The 19,542-nt window shown below is 42.0% G+C and overlaps 1 protein-coding gene across 1 annotated transcript in view; it reads left to right on the top strand.

Annotated features, from left to right (window-relative positions):
- ches1 (checkpoint suppressor 1) overlaps positions 1–19,542 on the top strand; it is an 83,913-nt gene that overhangs the window by 62,736 nt on the left and 1,635 nt on the right. Inside the window, exons 4-5 of the mRNA XM_074685058.1 lie at positions 8,632–8,690; positions 18,657–18,765. Of these exons, the coding sequence (XP_074541159.1) occupies positions 8,632–8,690; positions 18,657–18,765 (168 nt within the window). The remainder of the gene's footprint in view (positions 1–8,631; positions 8,691–18,656; positions 18,766–19,542) is intronic.

Here is a 19,542-nt window from a genome sequence, read left to right as displayed (position 1 = left end):
GCCTCTCCTCCGGCTTCTCACACTCCTCCGTTCCGCTCCCCTCTTGTCTCCTCTTTTAATGTCCCACACACCCTCCTGCTCATCCTCAGGCATACATTACAAGCACTGGCCCCCTCCCCACTCACCCCTAGTTCTCTGTCTTCTTTATTTATCCCTGCTGTGATTTATCCTCTCTTTTCACTCTCTCTACAACGCTTTATCATTCAATTAAATCCTCCTTTGTCTACATTCACTTCATTCCCCGACCCCTCACGGCACCCACACACACCTCCACAGTATCCACCTGTGTTGTCTCTCCTCTCCTGACCTCTCCTCCACCCTCCATCCTCTCCCTCTGCTAACTTCTCAGTTTCCGGCTCTTTCTGCCCATCCCTGTGGAGATGTCAGCGAGAGCTACTATTAGTCGTTTTTTCTCCCTTGTTCCCTCTTTCTCTCTCCTTCCCTTTCTCTCCCAAAAGCCCCCACACCACCACCACCGCCGCCACCACCACCACCGCTCTGCCCCGCTCCCCAGTTGATCTGGGCAGGTTGGCTTGCAGAGCCAGCGGACTGTGTAAGACAGAATAATTGGTTCACCATAAAATGTAAAAGTGTCATTTTGAACAATGAGGTATGGGGAAGTGGAACAAATTGGAGGCCGGATTCGGAACACGAGGAGGACGGGGAGGCGGGGTGATGTGAGGAGAAGGTTGGAGTGTGGGAGCGGGAGGAGGGAGATCATTTTGCATTGTGACTCACAGGAGGGAATGGGAGCGTCCATTTCTTTACAATGCAGCACCTGGAGAACATGCACGGTGTAAATTTATCTACACACAGTGTGCATTTGAATGTGTGTCCATGCAGGTGTGTGTGAGTTATCTTGCTTTCCCAGCACACTGTAACTGACAGACTGTTATTCAGTGAAGTAAAACCAGGGATGAGGATGTGCTCAGTTAGCTGACTGACTCGCTGTTGCAGAATGACTAGTTCAACTGTTCATTAATTTAGACTCAAAGTGAAGATCATGTGTTGAGTCCTAGCACCACTCGACTCATCATTGTAAATGGCTGCTACCTTTAGGTAACAATGCTCCACTACCTGGATGGAAATAGGCACAGATAATAGATGACATTTCATCTCATTTTGTAAGTTTTTTTATCCATAAATTGAGATAACATTTTATGAAGGCTGAGTTTGGTATAACCACTCGACTGGAGTAACCAGCACAGGTATGTGGTCTAAAGGTGGTGCTAGCTCTGCTAACTTTAGCCACACTTGACAAAATATTTTGACAATATATATTGACATAATTCATAGAGATAGACTGATGTGTTTTTTTTCAGAGCCAAAACCATTACCAATTATTGATAGTCAAGGTCATAACCACCAATTTTTGAATAATACAAACTCCAACACTTAACTTTGTTTGATTGCCCTTGATCATATGTTTATCAAACAGCTCCAAGGCTCAGCAGCATGTCTTACAAATTTAAATAAAAAACTTAAAAACTGGGTCTGGAAAGTTTGTTACAATTTTTATGGGAGTCTGAAACTTGCCTTGAAACACATATTTGCTCTCCAGAGCTTGTCCACTTGACAAAACCTTTTCTTCTCTCCACAGTGTGTGTGAGCACTGTGCATGCACAGCTTTCACTGCTGATTGACTGTTATCCAAGCCATTTCTCTAGGTGTAACCAATCAGGTGGTACTGCATGTGGGACAATGCTGGAGATAGAGAAGTGAGTGTAGACAGAGAGGCGGAGTTTTAAATAGTTTCTTCTAGGCCGTTGGATTTAAAAAGGGATATGTGCCAACAAATGCCAAATATTGACGCAGATAAACAGCCTGATGTCTGATGCTTGTCCCAGCTGAGTTTGGTTGATTTGGGTTTTTTCTTGTTTGAAGAAAAAAATCAAATTTTGAATGAAAATGAAAACTAAAATTTTCCTTTATATCAACAGGGAATGATTTGCTTCAGAACGTCATGAATGGGGTACTTGATTTTGCATTTGGTTTCCAAAATTATTGAATTTTTACCTAATATTTTTCAGTCACCAGTGAAATCTTTTTTTTTTCTAACTACCTCTGATTGTGAACTAATAAATCACAGAAAGATTAGAATATATAGATTAGAATATAGTGTTGTAAAATATACCTTTGAACTTTTATACATACTTTTAATTAGAATATATAATTATAATATTATTTTCAATATTTTAATCATTTTTTGTATTCATTATTATTTTCATCCATCTATCTATCTATGTGTTTATATATGTATATATATATATATATATATATATATATATATATATATATATATATATATATATATATATATATATATATATATATATATATACACACACACACACACACATATATGTACTCTATTTACTTTATTTATCCTCAAGGGGAAATTGATAGAAGATCTGCATGAACCTTAGTACTTGATCATCTCTATTTGTTTTTACATTGAATCTGAAGGGAGTCTGAAAAATTAGAAATAAGCTTCAGATATAAATCTGTCAAAGAGATAGACTGAGCTGCTAAACAGGAAGCTTTACAGCAAACATTACATTAGCCTCTTCAGAGCCTTTCTGCTCTTTTTAGGTTTATTCAAAAGGAAACCTCTTACGCTCCTCTCTCATCTTAGAGCATCCTTGAATCCTTGAGAAAGGGAGCTTTTAAAAAGTCACTGCTTTCAGCCACAACTTTGTGGAATCAATAAAAGACCTCTGAATGCTACCTGTGATTGAATAAGGAGCGTCGTTCGGATCCCTGTATGTGACTGTTTTATGTCATCTGTAGATAAATGGAAACCAGCGGCTTTCTGGAGAGTATAAAATCAATCTAAGAATTTATGGTGTGCTTTAGAAATTGGCCAGCAGCGACGCAGTGCACAGGCACAGCATGTACAGTATGCACAATTTGTTGCTAATGGGCTAAAACATGAACGGCACTTGCATGTTTCTGTAACCTCTTAGCAGTCAGCTGTGGGTCCATCATATGATAATTCTCAAGTTTCCTAAGATAATAAGCCCTTCAAGGTGAATTAGTAAAGTATTATCCAAGTGATACTGTAAAAAGGATTGAATTTAACGGTGCAACAGTAAAGAAATCTGATACAGGGTCTGTTTTCATCTGGGAAATGGTATTTTTAGTTTTAAGACTCCAGCCTGAGCAGAGGAGAGGTGAAAATCTGCATTTTGTAATTTAACAGTGGCCTCAAATTGTTACATTTAGACAAAATTTTGGGTTCAGAAGACTGGAGGGTAATTGTTTTGACCCTTGATACAGAGACCTCTGTGAAGGGAACCAAACAAAAACCAAGCTGGCTCTGGGGAGCTTGCAGATCGCTGTTTATCAAAATACACACATGGACTGGTAGAAAAACTCACTTTGGCTCTCCTTGCCCATGCTGCACAGTGGTGCAGTGGTTAGCGCTGTCACCTAACAGCAAGATGGTTCCTGGTTTGAATCCCTGGTCAGACGGGCGCCTCTCTGCGTGGGGTTTGCATGTTCTCCCCTTGCATGTGTGTCTTCTCTCCATGTACTCTGACCTCCTCACAGTCCAAAAACATGCTCATCAGGTTGACTGGTCTCTCTGAATAGCCTGTAGGTGTGTGTGTGTGAATGGTTGTCTGTCACTACATGTTAGCCCTGTGATAGGCTGGCAACCTGTCCTGGCTGTACCCCCAATGACTGCTGGGATAGACTCCAGTGCCCCTGCGACCCCACATAGGGAAAGTGGTGAAAGATAATGGATTGATGGGTGGATGGATAATCCCCACTTAGTGTCCCCGTACTGTAGTGGAGGATCCTTCCAAACAATCTTAAAAGCTGCCTGAATGATAGGAGCCTTTCCTGCTGTCCTCACGCAGGTCCACTTAACTTTAAAAGAAATAATTCCTTTGCTCACAGATCTACAGTTGATGCTACATTTAACTAACTGATGCAGATACACAACTCACAGTCCCTTCTAAGCAGCTCATGGTTCACAAACTAAACAAAACATATCCAAAGTTTCGGTTTTAGGCCCCATTTACACGACAACATTTCATCCGAAAACACTAAAACGCGGTGAAAAAAATCTGTGTAAACAGAAACCCAGAGGGACTGAAAACGCTGTAGTAAGCATGCCAGGCCTGTAGGTGGTGCTATCACTTTCTTGTCCAGAAAGCGCTTTTGGAAGCAGTAGAAGTAGTTGAGCCGATCATCTGGTGTTTTGGTGAATACTTAGCGCAGAAGTGGAGCAACAGATGAACATTTTGTTGAAAGACAGTCAGCAGATTGAGCAGCACAAGCACAACATGGTAGTTTGCGACGATCGTAACAACGCTACTGTTTCACTGTTGTATGCGCTCATGCGAAGCGGGGTGTGACGTCAGCGCTTCCACTGAAAATGCCAGCTTACTGTTTACACGGCAACGGTGTCGGCAGCATTTCGGAAAATCCCACTCTGGACGCCGTTTTCAAAAGTTTGTGTTTTAGGGCCATGTCCACACGTAACCAGGTATTTTCAAAAACAACTATCCCCCCCTTGTTCTTTTTAGAAAATACTTTCGTGCACATGCAGCGGGTAAATCCGCCAGTGGGTGCTGCTCCAAGCACGCCAAAGCCATAATGGGAAATGGAAATCCATGCCAGCCAATCAGAATGAGCCCCCATCATTCACCTGTGATGTTTAAGAACTGAAAACTCTGTTCCAAAATCTTCACTTTGGCAGGAGTTTTCAGAAAACATAGTTTTTAGTGACGTAAAGCTGCGGTTTCATGTGGACGACAGGCGTAAACATATAAAGATATATGTGGTTTCCCAAATACCCGGCTACGTGTGGACATGGCCTTGGTCTGCTGAAAGGCTGTTTCTGTGCAAACAGTCTAAAACCGTTGTCGTGTAAATGACCCTTTGGTGTAATGACAGTGATTGAAAGTGGATCTACATTATACTGTCAAAAACATTTGCATAAAGCTCCTCTCAACATATCAAAAGGACTGACCCCACACCTGCACTGACTGATCCAATGAAAAAATAAACTCCACCCATAGCCAAACGCTTTCCACACAGGACTAGATGAAGCTATGAATTAACATTAACAACCTGTTGAATTATTTGAAAATCAATATATTTGGACGAATTTAATTTTTACAGTAAATCATAAAAACTAAAATTTTAATTTGGTTTCCTTAAATGTAAAACCACTTTGAAATGAATTCTACACTTCCTCTTTCTTCTTATAACTGAGCTTTTATCTGTAAATCACTTTAAAGTTCACTCAGCATTGCTTCATCAAACTTCAGGTGGTAAAGTTTGGGTAAAGCTAATGGCATGAAAGAAAAGGCAGATGGCAATAGTTATTTATTTATTTATGTATTTACTTTTCTTATCATTTGAAAACTTAACACTTTGAAATTTGTTTATGATACCAAACAATGAAAAGAAAAAAGGCAGAAAAACACGGTGGTTCTCAGATTTACTTTCACAAAAACAGCCAAATATGCAATTGAAAGTGTTGCTGTTTGGCACAACTTTTCTCTTATCTCTCTTTAAAAAATAAACACAAGCATTCAAAGTCAAAGGGAGCGATCAGATATTTTCGAAAGAATATTTACTAAAACTGACTCTACTCGTGTCCTATATATTTCTTTCCTTTTTCACAAGTTCTTTCTGTATTTAAAGCACTATCACTCCCTAACTCTGCCCTCAAATCTTGTTTGTTTTTTTATTTTATCTTCTGTCTGTGGGAACTTAATGCAAACAGAAGAAGGTTTAGTAAAGTGTACATTTGAAGGTGACTGAGGCAGTTGAAAAAGTCGTCTGTTTATGACTATTTTTATCAGGAGCAGTAAAAATAGGAAGGTTTAAAGCAGAACATATTTGATGAAACACATTTTTTTACTGGGCTTGTAAGAACTTTCTTTCAAGGAACATGCTGATTAATGTTTTTAAAAAAAAGCGCAGACCCCCTGCAGTTCCCCTAAGTCCAGCACTGCACTAAAAGTTAAGCAAAATAGACAACTCATTTAGCATAATGCTTCAGTAAATCCAGTTAAACCTTGTTGAAAGATAAGAGTCCACACATAAAACTTTCAGCATGTTTTCAGGCTTTAACCATGTACAGACGTGTATGTGGTGTTGGTCTTATTAAAAGTCTCCAACAAACCTGATCAGACCAGCACTAATTTAAATGTACTGTCTGTATCAGAATTTGTAATGAGGTATTAAGTGTTTCCTTTATACAAATCTATGAACTGAGAGGCTCCAATCAATATAACACAATATCTGTGTGAAGAGCACTCACTCTGAAGAATATTATGTTATGAAGCGTAATGACTGTGAATGGCTGCACGGCATGTCTATTATGTGGAGGTCAAGGACTGTCTCAAGCAGTTCCACACAGCTCGGAAGTGGGAGATGAACCGAGGGGATGGAGACATGGGTGGAGGAGAGGAGAAAGTGGCAGAGTGCAGGGATAGAGAGAAGGAGGCAGAGCCACGATGCTTCTTTGTCCTCTACTCTTTGTCGCTCACACCTCTTGGTTTTTCATGGACCGTAATAACTCACAGCGCTCCAGTCCACCCCCACCTGCAGTGTGTGTGTGTGTGTGTGTGTGTGTGTGAGAGAGAGAGTGTCTCTGCATGTGTGTGTGTGTGTAACATTGTAAGTGTGTGTGTGAATATGTGTACCCTATGCATGCATTAACAAATGGGTGTGTGTACATGTGTGTGTGTCAGGAAGAGGGAAGGGGGGAGAGCATGCTGGGTAGGAGGTCAGCTCCATGGTGCATTCCTTCACACCCCATCAGCATCTGGATGAGAGGAGGTGGAGAGGAGGGGAGGAGGTGGATAGAATGGATGGATGGAGGGAAGGGTGTCTCAGGGGGGGAGGAGCTCCCTCCCTCGTTTTCTCCCCTCCTTTAGAGAAAAAAAAAGAGCTGATGTAAAGTGTTGGGTGGGTGGGGGTGTGTGTGGATGCAGAACGAGCGTCTGCCACGAGTTTAGCCCCCTCGCCCACTACATTAAATGCACAGGGTCTCCTAGGTAACGGGAACGCCGCCATGGCAACACATGTAGTATAAGGCAGGTGCTGTCGCGCTGTGAAGCCGATTGAGAGAGGAGGGGGTGAAGGAGAAGTGAAAGATAGAAAAGAGGTAGAAAGGGAAGCTATAAAACAGAGAGAAAAAGAGACAGAGAGAGGAGGGGGAGTGAAAGAAAGGGAGGAAATTGGAAAGGGGGAGAAAGAAGAGGAAAAGAAAGAAGAAAGAGGGTAAGAAAAAAAGAGACATGGAAGAAAATAAGAAAGAAAGAAGGAAGGGAGGAAGGAAAGAAAGGAGAGATAGGGAGGAATAAGGAGAGAGGGAAAAAAAAGGAAAAGAAGAGAGTGGGGCAGGAAGCGATGGTGGGGTGAGACGGTGGGGGGGTGGAAGGGAAAACAGACAGGCTGTTAGCGCAGGAAAAATATGTTATCGCCGTGGCAACGCAATGTGGCAACTCTCCATGGCAACAGCAGGTGGCTCAGGGCTGAAATTTGCGTTCGCTGCTTTTGCTGTTTTTGTATCGCTGTGTTTGTGTGTGCGCTCATACAGTAAGTGTGTGTGTGTGTGTGTGTGTGTGTGTGTTTCTATATGTGTGTTTCCATTCTTCCCCTGCATCTGTCGAGGTGAGAGCCACATCACAAGTGCAGACGTCCAAATCCTCTCGTTCAGCAGCTTAGCAGCACATAAAACAGGACTCACATTACAAAGGAAACTCCTGATGAGTGCAAACGAGTGGGCCGCTCCTCCTGGGGTTCACAGCGTCTCCAGGTGTTTTCTGTCCCGCGTGTGTGGGGGTGTGTGGTTGTGGTTGTGTACATATGACCACGATCCATGTTGTCAGACACACGGTGACTGTGCTTGAGAACAGCCTGTCTAGCTTCACAGGGAGTGAGAGGAGCAGTCAGACGTGTTGCCTAATGGGGAGCTAAAGACCACTCAACCTGGAAAAGCTCTCACAGCCTTCCCCCCCTTTCCCCCTTTCCCCTTTTCTCTCTCATCTCCCTCTTTCTCTATCCCTCCATCTTTCCCCTCTTGCCTTAAAATTATGTCTTCACCCACAGCGCTGTATTGTCCTCTTGTGTGCGCGTATGAGTGAAGATGTCTCCGTCTATGTGAGAAATGCCGTCATTACCTCCCTCATTAGTGGTGCAATGATCACCTAAACTGAGTCCCCGGCTTTGTATGTTGCAGTGTGTGTGTGTCCTTTTGAAAGAGTGTATTACTGTGTGAGTGAGTGTTTTAATGTGTCAGACTGTACGCACATCTTTCTTTAAAGCGCCTGGATGACAGGAGTGCATGTTTAAAGTGTGTGCGTTGATGATTTTTCCTTTTAAATGTGTGTGAATGGACCAGTGGCGGGCGGCGATGGGGGGTTGTCATGAGAAATTACCCCCATGGACTACAGCGGCGAGGCTGTAATTCTCTGAGGTAATCACAGGGAATAATGGCAACAGTGGGACACCCGGGAATCTAATCACTATAATCAGAAGCGCCGGCTTATGGGCTCAAATTCCTGCCTTGCTATCTGCCTCGTGATGAAGCCTGCTGGGCTGGTAGACTGCTGCAACACGATTAAATGACTGACCAGTTTTCTCTTCTTCCCTCCTTCTCAGTCCTCCATTGTGGTCGGGGAGTCCCCTCTTCAGAAAGAGCGGAGGAGTTCTCCTACAAGGTAACACTTCACCTCCACAAGTGTCGTACTGCTGTATACATGAAATCTCCTGCCTCTGTCTTTCCCTCTGCTCCTCCTCTTCTTCTCCCTCTCAGCCTCTCCTTCTCCCTCTTTCCACTCTCCTTCAATGTGCCAACTCCAATCATCTCAATTCCAAATCCCTCTTTTTAGAAGCGCACCTTGAGAATACCGAGCACTGAGTTCTGACACTTGGCTCGCTGCCAGCGGAGGGATGGTTTTTCTACCGAGGCATATTTGAAAGTTTGAGGGAGAGTTAAAAAAAAGAAAAGTGATAGAGACGCAGCAGGAGAGAGAAAGAAAATCTCAGCTTCAAATCCATGGCTGGGGAGCAATCCCCTAGCCTCCTTTTCTTCATTCAACACAACATGCAGTTTCACTCTTTAACTCTTACACACCTCCTTTTCCAAGTATCTCCCATTATCCCTCTCCCCTTCCTCTCCCCTTCCTCTCCTCGACCTCCTCCCTGGTGGCTGGACAGCAGTTTAAATGGACATTCAATCCCAATCAGGGAGCACTCCGGGAGCTCGCTGGGCCGCCGAGTCCTAAATGGAGGGGGAAATGGATACATTAGGCGTCTGCGGCGCGCCCTCCATCGCCGCTGATAATGGAGTAGTAATGGTCAAGGAGCCGAGGCTGCAGAGAGTGTCTGAAACCTGGACTCCCTGTAGACACACACAGTCTGAGAGTGATGTGTCTGAGTGTCCAGATAGACGGACAGAACAAAAGCTAGACAGTGACCATATTCCCTCCTCAGCCATTCTCTGCTGACGTCACGCTCAGGGATGGAGGCCCAGATGCTGTTTTAGTGTTGCTCTGCTGTGCTTCACATCGCTTGGCAGTTGTTATTTGGATGATCAGCAGCTGAAAAGACTGAAACTCTGGAGGGACATTGGCTGGTTTCTAATCCTGCTTATTACAGCTAAAATAGACCAAATGCGACTGCAGTGCATGTCCGCTCCGTAACAGCAAACAGATCAAATAGGTTTCCATTCATGTCAGTGTGTCAACTTACACAAGATCCGTTCTGTTGCCGTACGTCTGTGTGGCTGCTCTGTCATGTTGCAGGTAGTATACAGCCATCCTATTTTTGGCAGATGCGAAGCTGTGACCCAAAAATGCAGAGTAGGGAAGATCGAGCGGGACAGGAAGTTGTGATCAGAAACTTCTTAAAAACACCCAGTGAATTTCAAAATAAAACAGGCTGTTTCAAAACCAGCATCAGTTTGACTACAATGATAAACAGACCTAATGAGTGGAGCCAGAGCAGGAGTCAACAAGTTTGAGGTTTGCTTGTTGGGCTGAGCACACAGACGGTGTAAGTTGACAAACGCAGTCAAGACGCAACGCTGCAAACATATCTGTTGTATTTTAGGCGTTAGGCAGAAATACACCTGTTCCTGTTCAATTGAATTGAAATAAGCTGAAATAAAGAAATGTCATAGCCTTTCAACTTCGGTCAGACAACAGCTAACATTAGCATTAGCTAGAAAGTGGCACAGAGTCTAAAAAAAAAGTCTTAGTTTTGTTTATTTGGGGGATTTTTTTTCACCTTAGAGATAGGACTCCCCCTTGGGAGACAGAAATTGGGTAATGAAATGAAGGAAACAGATCTAATCATTATGCTAAACTGTAACCCATTAATTTATGCTACAGAATACAAAAGGAAAAGTTTTAAAGTTCCTTGGTTACGTTAGCTGAATGGGGCTAACATTCGTAGCTCACCATATGTTTAAAATTGCAGCTGAACTACAATAAAACCTGGTTGAGGCATACATACTGTGTGGTAGCTAGCTAATATTACATTAGCTGAATGGGGCTAGCATTAAACTAACAATATGCTAGCTAGAATTTTACTTTCTGGTTCATTCTCTAGGGATTTAGTTACAAAAAACGATTACTAGCTTCCTTGTTAATGTATTGCTAGAGTAAAGTTAGCAACATTACTTTTGCTAGGAACATTATGTAAGCTTGGAACTTCTGTTCTCATTGATGAAAGGTTAAACCAAGCTAAGTTGGGTTTTGATTCTAGCGTTAGCTTTTGGTTATCAACTGTGGCCTGATGTAAGTCCCTCTAGATTTGAACTCTTGTGAAGCTTCTCGTTACTTTGGCTGAAGTTACATGATCAGAATTTTTCACTGGGTATCCTGTACGTGCAAACCTAAAATTTAAAGAACAGAAGGATAAAGAAAACTCAAAATTTGTAGCTTCACTCACTCAGCACGACATCAGAAAGAAATGTCCTCAGTGTGAATCAGGTGAACAGAGCGAAGCCAGGAGGGCTGACTTGGAGTGCACATGTGACAGGTGGAGACAGGAAAAGGAAACTTTTTAAATGTGTAATGCGTTTCTGAAACGGGAAAGAGTACCCAATGGTTAGGCGTGACATGGAGGAGAGAAAAAAAGGGAAACAGTGTGACAGACAGCCAGAGGCAAAGACAAGAAAAGAGAAAGAGGGATTGGACTGCCAGGGAGAGTGAGTTTGGGGCTGTTAGTGCCCTCCGTTATTACTTCCATCTCCCATTCCCAGAGCTTTCAGAGCTGCTCCGCTCTGAGCTGATGTGGGCTGAAATCTGCCGCTCCCTGTGGCCCGGCACTGGCTCAGGATCAACACAAGGACAATGCCTGGCAGCTGTGTCCTTAATCCAACCCACTGCCCCAAAGTTCATCATTTAATAGCTCTAAATTATGGAGGATCTGCTCAGTCTAAGTGTTTCTATTTTATTTAAGTGCTGAGGTCGCCTGATATCATTTCTAAAGAAAGCTTATTTTAGCAGTAATAATTGAGAAGCCCTAAGGCTTTATTTACTCGTCAAGGGAAAGCGTTTGATGATAATAGAGAAATTGACCAGCTGGTAAATGTTTAATTGCAGCGTATCAGTATATCACAGCCTCTTTGAAGGTTTAATCATGTATTGAGTTTATGTCTGCTGAAATAACAAATAACTCTCCTTCAATAATAAAAAAGGCAAGATATTTTGGTTTTGATGTTTTGCTTTAAGATTTCTCATTGTTCTTGTGGGATTTATTTCAAATACAAATGGCCAGGAATCAGAAGACTTTTTTTACTATTTATTTTTTCAGACCTTACTACACAAACTGATTCAGAAGTTCATTTTGAGGCACACTCACTCTGTTTTTAATATGTTACAAACAAAAAAACCTAATTGTCTCAAACTTTTTTGATTATGTTTGAACTTAATATTATTCTGTAAGCATTTATACTAATAATGATGAGCTGTTATGGAATAAGGGATCATGTACACCCTGAAGGAATTCTGTTGATGGAGTTATTGAGTAGAGAAAAAGCCTCTTAGTTTCAACAGTTGTTTGCGCAGTGATCTTATTACAGGTTGATTTAATGATAAGATGAATTGTTGTTATAGTGTTGACATAAGTTATATTTTCTGCACGAAATCACAAAAAACTTTGCATTTTATTCTTTCTGGTGGCCTTCTTTACCTTTACCTTCCGGTGCACCTTACCTGTAACTTTTATGTGGAAGAGGCTGAAGCCTGTACTGTGATTGCTTGTGATTGATTGCTTGATCAGCTTCTGTTTTACTCAGCTCCTGTCCTTCCCTTGCTAATCTAATCCATGAGTTGCCTCACCTCATCCTCATTTCTCTAGAATACAAAGTTTTGTGACCTTTGGGTAAATTTTAAATTTAAAGTAAAAATCATCTTGTAAACCAATGTTGTAAGTAACATTTTTTCCACAATGTCAACAGTAAGAGCCTAAATCAAAAACCTTGTAATGGGTTCAGATTGTTCCTGGCATTGCTCTAGCATTTCAGAACTAACTACCATTGTTATGGTGTTGTGACCAATCACAAATAAGTATTTAATACAGTTAGGTGACCAGCAAGAACGTATTTTTACTAAAATTATACAATAAAGTGACTTCATGGGTATTTATCAGCATTGAAATTACAGTTTTATTGTGAAACAGATTATGCTTTTGCATGATGTTTTGCTGATGAATTTTTTTGATTATTCTTCTGAAGACAGTTGAAATAAGTGCTTTAAGGTAGGATCTGCAGGAATTCTCGTTACTTTTTATTAACACAAATTCAAAACTGATTTCCTCCTCCTTGGATCAGTGCCAGCGGCAGCGCACACCTCCAGCCATGACAACATGAACACAATCACTAGCCTAGCAACTACCTGCAACATCCTGTTTCTACGTGGGAGAGACTTGAGAGCCATGCACCTGACTCGGCATGTTAGCACATGCTAATCACTAGTGTATTTGACACAAACCTGCTTAGTTGAAAGTAGAGCTGCACGATTTGGGGAAAAGGTGCGATTTGCGATTAGGTGGAAAATATTGCGATTGCGATTGTACTTGCGATTTAATAAAAAAGGTTGTGTCATGATGAGTCTACAGATTTGCTTGGTTATCATAAAGAAAAATCTGAATTGCATGTGCTGATATTGCGATTGCGATTGCGATATCTTCTTTTGCGATTAAGTAATTGCATGTGCTGACATTGCGATTGCGATTGCGATTGCGATTGCGATAATCGTGCAGCCCTAGTTGAAAGCCAACTTGAATCGCTCCTTTGTGCGGTGCTGCTCTCCAAGTTCCCGAAAGCAAGTGAAAGTTGAGCCGAGCTTCATCCTTTTTAAGAAAAAAGCTTTATCTGTTTGACAGTTTGTTTCACTTTGGTTGTGTTTTCATGCTTCATGCTACGTCCACTATGGTAGCCACTCAGGATAGCTTCTTCCACTCGCTAAGTCACTTGTGCTCTAGGCACTCTGTGATTGGCTGATGTAACTACTCTCCACCCAGAAATGTCCCCAAAACGGCCAAAGCATCAACATAATGGTGGAGGAGAGGGTTCGAGACAGACACAGACACTGATACACACATGCATAGATACCCAGAGGAGATGACTAAGTAGGAGTATTCCTGTAAAAGTTGGCATTTCATATTTTAGAAAAATCCTACATACTCTACTTCTAAGAACTTTGCTATTGCACAGTAAATATGTCTCCTCCTCATTTCCCCTGTCCTTACCTGTGTTTTTAAGTCACAGATCTTTGTTTGTAATGGAGAACTATTTTCAACATATTATTGCCTCTTATTTTAGATTATTTATGCAGACAAAGTGACAGCAAAGGTTTTGTTATTACTTGAAGAGCCATACGGGACTCTCTTTGACACAATTTCTCTCGTCACAGTGGTAACTTGTTTGTGAGATTATTGGCGTGCCCAAAATTACTTTTTCCCAAGTAGCAGATCAAAAGATTTGATTTTTGAATCCTATTTACAGACTTAAAATCTCCCTAAATGTGCCAGGATTCAGACATCACTGGAAAAGAAGAGGAGTTAAGAGTTGAATCCAAGCAGCAGGGATGCTGGAGCGGAGTTGATCTGCTGGTTAACCTTCTGCCTGCTGTGACCCCTGTTTGTCGCTGTGTTTAAACGGCTTATTAAGTTACGGTAATTAAGTGTTGCCTTTATTTTGTCCCCCCTCGTCCCTGTAAGTCATAGCACGTCAGTCAGCTCACCACTTAGACGCTCAGCTGGAGTGTCAGATAGACAAGCCGATTAGCCATTGAGTTAACCTGCCAGAATACTCAGCCCACCAGCAAGCCAGCCGGTCTGTCAGTCCGTCCATCAGTCAGACGATATTAGTATGCGTCCTGCCCTCAGTCTCTGTACTCAGTTCAACACACGGCAGCCAAGAAGGCACATAACCAGGAGTGCATGTGTGTATGGTGGAGGGGTGTTTTGACTGAGCGAGAGGCCACTTTCAAACAGTTGCGTTCTCAAGGTCTGCCGGGACTGACCTTTGACCCCTTGGACTGCTTATGGGACTTGAGGGTGTGTGTGTGTGTGTGTTTGTGTGTTTGTGTGCGAGCTGAGTGCCTGTCTGCCAGCCGTGCAGAGAGTGCAGCCTGCAGGGCCATGTGGAACTCATTTAACAGGAGAGCAGAGGAGTGCGTGTACGGCACATGAGAGCAGAGGAGAGGAGAGGGGAGGGAGGCTGAGGGCTCTGCTTTGCCCTGGAAAACAGGCAGGCGAAGACGTAGGAAGCAGACAGAAAAGGCAGAGCAGCTGAGCAGACAGAGGAGAAAAAAAGACAGACTAGAGGATATTTTCTCTCCAGGAAAAAGGCTGAGATTCCAACAGACACCTCTTCTTTTCTCTATTTACATTTTTTTTCCTCTCAGCTCGTCCTGCTTTCTGCTACCAATCCGTTTTTTTTTTCTTTTTATTGCTTTGAGCTTGTAAAATGTATTGCTCAATCTCAGTGAGTGAGGACAGGCCTTGGAAGCGCTGCTGCCTGCTCTTTTTTTGCTGCTTTAGTTTGTCACACCATCTCCCCAGCATATGTCCCATGCCTTTTTTTACCTGCAGAGACAGCATGCCTGCTCAGTTGGTGATATGAGTCACTATCACCACCATACATAGAGCGGCAGCGGGATCAATAGAGAGGGGAAGAAATCAACGAGAGGGGGGTGAATTACAGAGACAAAGAGAAGGTTTTGTTGAGTCTTTAAACAGCTAAAAAAAGAAAGTGAAGAAAGAGAGTGTGCACAAAGGAGGGCGAGATGTGTGTGTCGGGTAAACAGTGTCGGTCAGGAGTGTGCCGCTGAGCCATGAGAGGCCGTGTCAAACAGAGCTCGGTATTTCCTTTCCCCCCTCTCCTCTTTCTCTCCCTCCCTCTCTATCACTTTCTCTGCTGATGCATGATCTACCACTCTGTGGCATGTGGAAGGGGAGCCGTTGCTATGGCAACCCAAAGCCTGACTGGAGTAAGGTGGGGAAGGAGGGGTGGGTGCACATCAACCCGGGGAAACCTAATGCACTGCCCACACACACACACACACACACACTCTCTCACACACACACACACACAAGCATGCAGTGAGTGATCAAGATTATAAAAGAGACTCTGTACAGGGACCTACTTATAAGGTTATGGAGAGCAGAGCTGCAGATATCATGGGCAGAGCCGAACTAACTGGAGTCAATAAGATTACTGTGGACACAGCCGGACAGGGAGAGGCTACAGAAACACTCCAACAATGACAAACAACAAACAAACAAACATAATTCATCTTTGTGTCTTACGACATGGAGCAAATAAATGTTCTGGGGTGGTTTTCTGGGGGGTCTCGCCATGACATCTTGTATGTTTTAATGAGCTCGCGGTTCCTGGAGCGAATTAAATTTTCCTCACAACATCAATCATACATTTACTGAGATTGCAAACCAGATTTAACCAGAAAAAAACAACTCCAGTACTCTGATGCTATGGGAAAAAGTATGTAGGATGAGCTCCTCAATGCTTCTGCGGCAGATAAAGCAAACAGCAGGTCATCATTTGTGAAATGCAAACTGACCCTGGAGATGAGAATGACAGCTGTTTTCGTGGGATGGCTGTGCTGAGCAGCGTTCCTTGAGTAATGAGAGCTTTTGGCTCAGATGTACACACACTCTTCTTGTCTTCTCTTCTTATCTCCTCTCTTCGACACAGAGAATAAAGACATGGATTCACAGCTGCTGCTGACTTTAAAGCATATACACACAGTAGTTTTTCCCTCTGCTGTTTCAGTCCATTCAGTAATTGTCAGCTTGTTAAGGAGGAACTGATACAGAACTTTGACCTTGATAGAAAATCTTCAGCTGAAACAGAGACATCTTATTGTTGGGTGTAGTTCATGCTTGTTTTAATCCCAAAGTGAGCTGTAGTTACTTCTCAACCAGAAAGTCTTCCAGTGTTTTCAGAAACGCCTGTAGACACACTCCAAACTTAAATGAATTCCTTTCATTCGGTTTCATCACACGATTAATTCTTAAAACTCTTTTTTTCCATTAGTCTACACATAAACTGAGTTCATTACAGCAAAGTTAAAAATAGACTTATCCACTGTCTTGCTGAGAGGGAGACGAGAAAAATGATACCACTCGAGTCTATAAAGCGCATTCAATGCTATAGCTAGCAGGCTATTAGCTTAGCATAAGATAAAGACTGCAAGGGGTGGAGGGATGTCCTGCCCTTTGACTCCCCCTGAATACACACATTTTGTCTTGGGAGTTAAATAGGAGATCAAGAGAAGAGGAAAATGTTGCTTTGTTTCACCTTTTCTTATTTAAACCTTAAGCTAAACAACCTGGATGCTAACTCTTGTTTTTAGCCTCCATGTATGAAAGTTGTGTCGATCTTGACATCCAAAGAGAAACATACAACCGTCACTATTCCTTGCATACAGCTTTAAGGTTTTTCTCCCATCAGATTGGATTATAATACCACAATCTACAGGTCTCCCCACAGATTTTCAAATGGCTTCAAGTCTGAGCTTTGGTTGGGCCTTTCAAGGACATCCAGGGATTTGTTCAGAAGCCAGTCCATTATGCTGAAAGTAGTTCAGGGTGTTGTGTCGGGCCTTTGTGCTTTTTTTTTTTTCTGTGAGACTTTCCGTCAAGCAAAACGTCTGCGTGTCTGTGGGTGTTCATCTCAGTTTGTAAGAAGGCGCCGGAATCATGCTGCTCAGCAGAGACACCAGGTGATAGCCAGGTGATAAGCTGCACCTGGTTATTGCCAGTTGAATTGCTTGGCTTTCAGACTTGAGAATTCAATTTCTGTCTCATTAGATCAGAAAAAGCACTATTTGCTGAACTCCAGGTGGGTTGCCATATGCCTGTTTATTCAGTAGAGTAAATGGCACTTAGATGGAGCAGTGGAGGATCATTCTGACACGTTCTCCAGTTTTACTTCAGCGCTGGTTAGCATGGCCAATGGGAAGCTTTCTCTGCCCTCACCAAGGTCATTACTGTTCACTGTTGACCAGAAAGACAAGCATTGAAATTATTCTGTAACTCCAACATATATTTTCTATTTAAGAGCCTGTTGCTCTCACAGAAACCCAGAAAACTTTGGCAATTTTTTTTCAGTCCCTTCGAAAACGGTGTCCTTGAAGGTTCACAGAGTGTTTTTTTGAGGTTTAATTCTCAACTGTGGGACATGATTGAGACAAATGTGGGCTTTTAGGATTTATCTCTGGTTCACCTTCAGGTTTAAGGTATAAAGAGTGAGGTTAAAGGAAATTAAATTTAATATAATTGAGCAGAGCTGAATCAGCCTTTTAAGTCGTCTTCGTCTTTTTCAGTTTAAATTCACTAAATTCATGAGAAGTTTTATTAAGCACATTTTCCAATTCATATCATGCCAAATTTTATTGGCTTTGAATGTATTTTTTTCTTTTTGAGTCTACTAAATATATATATATATATATATATATATATATATATATATATATATATATATATATATATATATATATATATATATATATATATATATATATATATATATATATATATATATATATATATATACATATATATATATATACATATATATATATATATATGAATAGGAAAACTTTGACTTTTGTTGATTGTATGCAGTGAAATGTAATAATCAGTAAATGACCCACAGGTAAAAAAATGGAGTTATACTTGAACATCTATGTTTGAGCTAAAAAAAAATGAAAGATGGGCATTTTGCTGTGAAAAACATATGTAATGAAGTTTTAAATAAGATAATTGAGTAATTTACTCAAGTTGGTGTTAACTCCCTTTAAGTCCCGGTCCTCCTGCTGTTCAGCCCTCTGCACCAGACAGGCTGGATTTAGCCTAGCCCAGCGGTCGTTGGTAATTGAATGATTCGCAGCGGCCTTAACTCATTTATGACGCTTTCCCGCTCAATTTAACCTTGCCTTGCTCATCAATATTGCCCTGTTGGCCTCCTCAGATGGTCAGTGAAGTCTCATCGAGCTGCTCCCGTGTCTTATCTGGATCTGATCGAGCTTTGGAGGAGCTTCCTATGTGTTTGCCTTGAGCTGATAACATCATTTGTGTGCTCTTTGTGATGAAAATAGCATGAATCTGAGTTTATGTTCATCATTGTTCTATTTTCTGTCTTTCAGTCCCTCGAGGTGTGATCCAAAACGGCGCTCGAGTCAGAAGCCAGGCTCTCTTCCCCGTGATCAGACCCTTACCTGTAAGCCCTGTGGGGAGCAGGACCTCAGCTATCAGGTGGGTTCACTTTGCATTTCTCTCTTCACTTCATATAGATGTCAGTCAGGGCCTTACATGCACCCATGCAAAAACTTACACACACCCCTCTATGAACACACACATTAGCCTTGAAACAAACACAAGAAGCACACACAGAAGAAATCTCACACCAAAATTTTCCACTACGAGTTTACATAATAACATCTTTATTGTGTCCAAAAGTCAGAGGCATTCACACGCTCCCCACTGCTCAGAACATTTTATCCAGGTGTGTTTATATAACGGTTTCACACACACACTTACACAAACACACACATACACTGAAACACACAAAGAGGTTTATTAGAGGGAGAGGCCTCATGATTCAAGGAACACTCAGAGCATGCATGGACATGCACATCCATCATAGGAGCGTAAGAGTATGATGGCCTGCTTCGCATAATGAATTAAACATACCCAAAGTCTCACTAAAGGTATGCAGTGAATATTTGATCACTGTAAGAGGTGCATGTTTTTCTTATAAGATATTAATATGCTAACCCTCTCATCAGAGGGAGGAAAATGTCCGAGGGACAGGGAGCACTGCTGCAGCTCTCTTTGATTTCTTGGATTTTTTCAGAAAACACCTCAGCCCCTTCATGCCCAACAGAGAAAAGTGTCCGCAGACTAATAGAGCGAAATGTGTGTTGCAATAAAATGCAGGAGCTGATGTATAGTGGACAGCGGTTAAAAGGCTGCCCTGCAGAATCAGAGCGGGTCTGTGGCGTTTTGACTTTAAAGCTTGCAAGGACCTTT

This window comes from Halichoeres trimaculatus, unplaced genomic scaffold, assembly GCF_033239565.1.
Source record: "Halichoeres trimaculatus isolate MK-OKI-2021-1 unplaced genomic scaffold, fHalTri1.1 fHalTri1_scaffold_13, whole genome shotgun sequence".
Lineage (NCBI taxonomy): Eukaryota > Metazoa > Chordata > Actinopteri > Labriformes > Labridae > Halichoeres > Halichoeres trimaculatus.
The sequence above is the reverse complement of the archived record's forward strand: the minus strand, read 5'-3'. Positions and strand labels throughout refer to the sequence as shown.